Here is a 7733-nt window from a genome sequence, read left to right on the forward strand (position 1 = left end):
AAAAAAAAAAGGTAAAATAATTTTTTGAAAAAAGAGGAAATTTGAGCTACTTATATAAGAGTTTGAAGTCATTTGGGTACTTATATTTTGAATATTTAGATTCATATAAGGTTTGATATTGCACAAGTTAGAACCAATCTTTTGAGCATACCACTTAAGCATTGATTTTGTGTAATACCTATAAACACGTCTGTATTTTAATTAGAACAATTCCAGAAGTTTGGTTAAGTACGAAAATTATGATTCATTTTTAAATCTATCACAGATAATTGCGTATAGCCCCCTTCCAATTTAATATGTTAATTAAGGTCTACACATTCCAAGCAGATTGCTTTTTTGACTCAAATTAAGCTTTAGAACTCGTAACTGAACATTTTGATTTAATAGAATTCGATTGCAGTAGTTACCATATTTATCAAATAATAATTTTATTAAAATTGAAATTGATTGGCGATTGAAGATCCATTATTTCAAATTTCATCTACTTCTGGATAATTTGCAAAGTACATCCACGTGTTTCGACTTGAATGGGAGTTCATAACTAAAATTAATTTCGTGATTGATTGTGTTATATGAAAGATTTATATCTTTCTTATCGTGTTCTGTACATCACTAAGCACCGAAAACAGAATTTACATTTTTTTTGGTGCTATATTAAATTTTTCATACTCTTTATATAAATTAGATTTGCAGTAACAGAATATAACTTCGAGTAGCCTTTCTACTGAGTTTATGAGAGGTTAATCAGGCCAAGTCAGATTAAAGAGATACTAACACAACTTATAATTTAAAACGTTTTGAAAATTAATTAAGTTTGACTCCTCAAAACTTAAAGTGCGTCATCTATACCAATGACAATGATACAAGTATATAGCGTCGTGTTGTTATCAGGAGAACACTAGAATAATAGAAACCTACAAAATGGACAAATTTAACTTCAACTAAAATAGTAGATTCAGTTGCGATCAAGAGAACCGAAACCTAGTCAATTCTGATTATTATATTTATCATCACTTAATTATTAAAGAGATTGGTATCAAAAATTTAAACTGATTTCATATAGTTGCTGTTGTATAATAGCTATTATATGTACAATTAGTGAACAATAAATGATCGTTGTATTATTATAAAACTATTTACAATTTAATGGATTGTAAACTCTATATATAATGTTGTTTAGCAATAATGTCGTATTTATGTCGCATAAATACGGATAAATTAGCTGCTATACCACAGTTGCTGTTCATACTGAATTAAATCATCTCTTTTGGTAACTTTAACATTTTCGATGATGTTTTTTAAACATTCAATTCTTCTTACACACTCATCATCCAGAAAATAATTTGACCTGTCCTTCCTAAGAAAAAAAGGAAACACAACTGCAATTAATGACCTATTACTATGAATAAAATTTAAAATCAAATTCTGGACTAAAAAAATTTGATCTATGGGCGGTCCAGAAAGATCTGCAATTAAATATATTTCTGAATCATGTATAGTCGTGTCGACCATTTCAAAGCTTTCCCCATGACAAATTGTGGCAAAAAGTTTACCAAATATTTGACAATAATTGTTCACAGTTTCTGGGGTGTGCTCTTTTATATAATGGACTACTCCTTCGTGATCTTTGATCCATCTTTTTGAGGTGATGCCACCAGACTCTGATAATCTAATTGCTGTTTCATAGAAAGCTCTGAATGAAATCTCACCGATTTCCAGCATATTTTCACATGGTGTCTGAATTAAATACATGTCATTTTCAGATATCTCAAACCCATAGTCTCCAAAATAATGATTCGAAGTGATTATTTCATGTATCAGATTTGGATTGTCTACCTCATTAAACATTTGTGACATTGGTGGACTTAAAATAATCAATGCACAAATCTTTGTTGTGATATACACCTTAATCCCTGCCATCTCCACGGCATCACCTGAATTGCGTGAATTATATTCCAGAAAACAAAATGCATTATTAACATATCTAGCCCAAACTGCTTTTGGTTGAACATACTGGAATAGTGTTTCTTTGTGCAATGTAATCACCCTTGATTCTATATATTCATCTATTCTGACCAATCTTAAGTCACTATTTTCAATTTCACGAAATGTTGCTTCATAACGACTCTGGAAACTTTTCAGATATGGATTAACGACCTTATCTTTGTGCACTACAAAACCATCAACATAAATCATACCATTTGTTAAATACACAACTTGTGACCCATCTTGTTCTTCAAGTTCTTTATGTCCTTCATGCTCTTCATGTCCTTCATGCTCTTCATGTTCTTCATCTTCAATATCTTGACCTTTGTTTTTACTTAAATTCTTTTCATAGTAAGGAGTTGGTTCTCTATCCCTAACTGACTTTGGTAATTCCGAGCCACTAAAAACATCGCTACCTGTATTCGAAGATACTAAGTTTTGATTTCCAATGTGTTCCATGTTTGAGTCTTTTGTTGTAGATTCCCAGCTACAATTGTTTGACCAATTGTTTGACCAATTGTTTGACCTTGAACAACCCCAAACAGTTGGTCTATTGTTTGACCTACTGTTTGGCCACATATTGGCTCTCACAGCGTCTTGCCACGTCCAAGTGTTTAACCGTTTGGTTTGATCTAAAATAGGTGAAGTACTAATGAGTGCTGCTGAAGTGTTTGAACTTGCATCTGAGATGTTCCAATTATTAGCAGGTGTTCTTGATTGACCATTTGATATTAACATTGATATTGGTTGAGCTCTTCCTTCTGGGACTCTTGGTTCATAGTCACTACCAGAACTATCTGAATTATTATCCGTTTCAAAATTGTCAACACGGTTTATGCCTAAATCTAAATTTGAATTCATGATGAATTGAAAGGTAAATGCTGATAATCAGATTTAAAAAAGGTAAAATAAAATTTTAATAAAAGAGGAAAATTGAGCTAATTATATAAGAATTCTAAATCAGCTGTGTACTACTGATTTGAAAGTTTAGATTCATATTATTATTGATAGTGTACAACTTGAAACTAATCTGTGGTGCAAATATTGTAAGATTTCATTTTGTGTAATATCTATAAACACGTCTTTACTTTTTTTTTTTTTTTTTAAATCAATTATTTATTATATTAGTGGTTTAGCTTGCTAGACAGTAAAGAAATAAGTTCTATTTATAAAGAAAGGATTTCTAGCTAATAATTTTATATAATTTGGCATCTTTAATTTAGTTCTCATCATAGCATCTAAAAAACCTTTTTTTTTTTATTATTTTACTTTGATTAAATTTACAATGACAAGATAACCTAAAGTGGCTTCGTTAATAAGGTTATAAGAGCCTACTTAGTCCAAGGCAGATCAAAAAAAATAATTGTTAACACAACTCAATTCTTTATACTCTTCAAGCAGGGTTACGTTAGCATTCATAAAGCTACAAGAACCAAATACAAAAGAAAGAGAAAAGACAGGTTCAGTCAAACAAATTGAATTTAAGACTGAACGAACTCTGAAAGTTAAGTTAAGTTGATAATAGTTTTTCATAACTTATCAAAAATACTTGCGTACGACCCCCTATCCAATATGTTAATTGAAGATCTACGTATTTCAAAAAAAATTTCTTTTTCGACGAAAATTAAACTTTACAACTCGTAACTATACATTGTAATTTAATAGAATTTGATTACCGTAGTTACTATATTTATCAAACAATAACCTTATTGAATTGAAATTAATTTTGGACTGAAGATCCTGATTTTTTAAAGTTTTCACAATGCGTCTACTTCAGGACAAACTCCATAACTAAAATAATTTCGTGATTCATTATGTTATATGAAAGAGTTATACCTTTCTTATCGTGTTCTGTACATAACTAATTACCAACAATAGAATTCAAATTAAATCTACATTTGGATAGTTTTTAACGTACTTACAACGTGTTCTGGATAGAATGGAAGTTCATAATTAAAATAATTTCGTGATTTATTATGTTATATGAAAGGGTTATATCTTTCTTATCGTGGTCAGTACATAACTACAACAATAGAATTTACATTTCGTGACTGCTTGCTTATGTTCTTTAATTAGTGGACAACATTTTCAAAAGAAGAAGATTTTGAGATTACTTACTTAAGATTTTGAAATCATTTGAAGTGTTCTGATATTAAAGTCTACAATCATGTAACTGTTGTAATACAATTTGAAACTTATTTTTTGTGCAAGATTCAATTTTGTGTAACATAGCACTGTCTTTATTTTAGTATATAATTTATATAGAATGGCTTAATAATATAGTTGAGAGAAAAAAAAAAAAAATTACATTTATAGATAAGATAACATTAACTACGATCCACACATTCCAGAAAATTTGCTTTTGTGACTAAAAATAAACTTTACAACTCGTAACTATACAAATACAATCTGCTAGCTAGATTCACCTCCCTTATTTCCCCTGGCTAGATTCACCTCCTTTATTTTTTCCGTTCTATGCTGAAATCGCAGTTGATTGTTAATTGAAAATTCTGCTTTTTGAATGCTTACACATTCTATCTAATACTTTTGACCTGTTTTTTTTCATTTGAAATTTTACATCTACATCACTTCAATCTACTAATTTAATTAATAATTGATTTTAAAAAAAAAAAAAAATCTACAAATTTCAAACAATTTGCTTTTGTGACTAAAAATAAACTTTAAAACTCGTAACTATACAAATACTATTTGCTAGCTAGATTCACCTCCTTTATTTTTTCCATTCTATGCTGAAATCGCAATTGAATGTTAATTGAAAATTCTGCTTTTTGAAAGCTTACATATTCTATTTAATATTTTCGAGGATTTTTTTTTTAAAAGTTCATAACTACCTCAACATTTGTGATTAATTGCATTAACATCATAAAAGGGATATTTTTTTAATGTGTTCTGATAATAACACATCATGATTGAAAAATCATGGAATTTTATTTCCGTGATTGATTAGGACATATATTAATATCTTGAATAAATTTGAACTTGTGATAAAGATCATCGATAATGATTTTCTTCGATTTCATGATTAATATTGACAAAGTATTCGAGTAAGAGTTTCGTGTCCAAATCCATATCTAAGAACATAATTAAGATCAAATTAAATAACGTCAATGATTTTAGAATTAATGGTTTGTAGTAATATTTGGCAAGCTTAATTTAAAAATTGATAACAACATAAAGCTAATTTTTTGTTTTCAACTACTTTTAATTACAACTTGATTAATAGTATTTGTCATTGCTCTTATCTATCACTTCATTTATTTGGAAGGGGAACTTCAAATTTGGTAAATTAGGTATTTAAGCCCATTCCAAAAGACTCGCATTAAAATAACAAGAGGAACTTTTTCATGTGAAAGCTGGCATGAACATTTGATTTGTAAGAACGTCTTTACACATTCCTATACACAATAATCTTTTAAAAGATTTTGTAGCTAAATAATCCCCATCAATTTCTATAAATTCATTGTAACATCTCCATCACCCTCATCTGTGATACCATTAATCTCATGAAGCTTAATTTTAAACTGCCTTTCTAAGTAATCTTTTGTGGTTGGCCTTCGAGTTGCTGACAATAATATCTGTTTCTGAAATAAATCAACAATCGATGCTTTTATCTTATAAAATCTTCTGAAAACTGGTGCTGATTCAATCAAGTTTGCTTCATCTAAAACAATAAAACCAAGTCTTTCCCTGTGTATTATTAAACAATCTTCAAACTCCTTACTCTTTAACAAATCAAAGCAGCATACAACAATATCAGTACTCTCTACGATTTCACCAAAATCATCACCGTCAAGTACGGAAAAATCCTCCTCAAGGCTTAGCAACATCTCATCTTTCAATTTCAAAGTAGGAACAGCTAATACATGGAGAAACCTCCTGTTTGTCAATCTTTTAAACAATTGCATGGGTAATGATGCACAAAAAGTTTTACCAGCACCAGTGGCAGCAATTAAAAGTGATTTTGATTTACCTAGAGCAATTTGCAAAATGGCATGATATTGAAAGCTTGAAAAATCGAAATCTGGAAACTGACCCAAAATTGCTGAATTGATTTGATTCATGTCGAATAATCCAAAATTTACTTGATTCTTTGATTCAGTTGTCTTAGTTAAACTTGATTTACCGGAAATTTGGAGGTATTCGCACCATTTTTCAAAAAGCTCAATGGTAGCATCGAATTTATATGTTGAAAAATATATTCCAATACTGTTTATATCTTGACCATATGATCTTTCACCAGTTTCCATTGTATGACCCTGTAAATTTTCCATAAATTCTGCTGCTGCGTGATTCATTAATCTTGGGAAATTCCTTTTCGCAAAGTATGAAATAGCTTGTCTTAAGATCATGATGCCAATTTTCTTATATGTAATTAAAGATTGTAGAAATCGGCTGAATTTTGATGCAGTTATTAGTCTACCACTATTATCGACAAAGCAGAACGTTTGAAAACATGCTGTACCACTCACCTCACCACGGAAATCACTTGATGTAAAAGTAGTTAAGTCCTGCTCCACTAATGTAAATTGCAAAGGTTTTAAAGCATATATAAAAGCAACCATCATTATTGTAACTTCTGTTGAATAGCAACGTAATCGAGGATCTTCTTGCTTGTTTTTATTATACAACGTTTGGATGAATAGCTTACCTGAGATAAAAAGCAAATTTCTTTTAGCAAAATTCCGAGCCCTGAAGTTTAGTGTATTCAACTCTGGGACTCTGAACGAATTCATGGAACTAATATAAATGACAACCATGAGAGCCAATGTTGCTTTTTCAATCCACTTCAAGACCAGTCCCTTATCATCTATTTTTATATTTTCAGCATCAAAAATTAATTCAAGTCTATCTGGTAAAAAGCTTGTTGTTTGAAATTGTTGATCCCTTGCAAATATTTGATATACCACCCTCATATCCGTTTTTGTTTTACTAAATAAACAAATATTTTCCCATGCCTCTGTAAAACTAGTTTTGGCTTTTTCATATATTTCGGTGAGATGACTTCTAGCAATTTGTGTGTTTTCGACTAAACATGTATTGTCGTCTATAGCTATGACATTGATACTTGCATACTTTGACATATCATCTAAAAGGCGTGTGAAAAGATTATGTGTGAAAATAAAACCTGGAATCTCAGCTGATCTTCTTGATAGATGTTGCTCATATCTCATAAGGTTTTCTCTGGTGGTGGCCATTGCATACTTGCATACATTTTTCAAGCAATTAATTCTTTTTAGGCACTCTGATTCCAGGCAATAATTTGTTTTGTCCTTCATAAGGAAAAAAGGAAACACAGCAACAATTAATGACCCGTTGTTATGAATAAAATTTCCAATCAAATCCTGAACTAATGAAACTTGCTCGGTGCTAGACATTTCTTTAATATCTTCAATTAAACTTAATTCCAATGCATGTGTAGTTTTGTTGACCATTTCAAACTCCTTCCCTAGGCAAATTGTAACTAAAAGTCTTCCAAATACACGACAGAAGTTGTTCACGGTTGCTGGCTTGTGCTCCCTAATAAAGTTGACCATTTCTTCATGATCGTTGAATCTCCTTCTTGATGTAATACCACGGAACTCTGATGAACCAATTGCATTTTCATATAAAGTTCTATAAACACTCTTACCAATATCCACAATATCTTTATCATATGGTGTTTGAATCAAATTCATATCATTTTCTGATATTGACAATCCCCCAAAATAGTCATTCAAAGTACTATT

General features: G+C 30.3%; 2 protein-coding genes across 2 annotated transcripts; both read right to left on the reverse strand. All coding sequences in view use genetic code 12, as the record gives it.

The window, feature by feature from the left end:
* Positions 1-1218: 1218 nt before the first annotated feature.
* KGF55_000101 (uncharacterized protein) lies at positions 1219-2847 on the reverse strand (the record flags this gene model as incomplete). The annotated part of the gene is made up of 1 exon (XM_051755570.1): positions 1219-2847. One exon carries the CDS (start codon positions 2845-2847, stop codon positions 1219-1221), a length of 1629 nt encoding a protein of 542 aa, XP_051617184.1.
* A 2609-nt stretch (positions 2848-5456) lies between these two features.
* On the reverse strand, positions 5457-7682 carry KGF55_000102 (DEAD/DEAH box helicase family protein; the record flags this gene model as incomplete). Its single annotated transcript, XM_051755581.1, has 1 exon — positions 5457-7682. One exon carries the CDS (start codon positions 7680-7682, stop codon positions 5457-5459), a length of 2226 nt encoding a protein of 741 aa, XP_051617185.1.
* Positions 7683-7733: the final 51 nt, after the last annotated feature.

The sequence above is a fragment of the Candida pseudojiufengensis genome (assembly GCF_024610245.1).
Source record: "Candida pseudojiufengensis strain CBS 10847 chromosome Unknown scaffold43, whole genome shotgun sequence".
In the NCBI taxonomy this organism is placed as follows: domain Eukaryota; kingdom Fungi; phylum Ascomycota; class Pichiomycetes; order Serinales; family Debaryomycetaceae; genus Lodderomyces; species Lodderomyces pseudojiufengensis.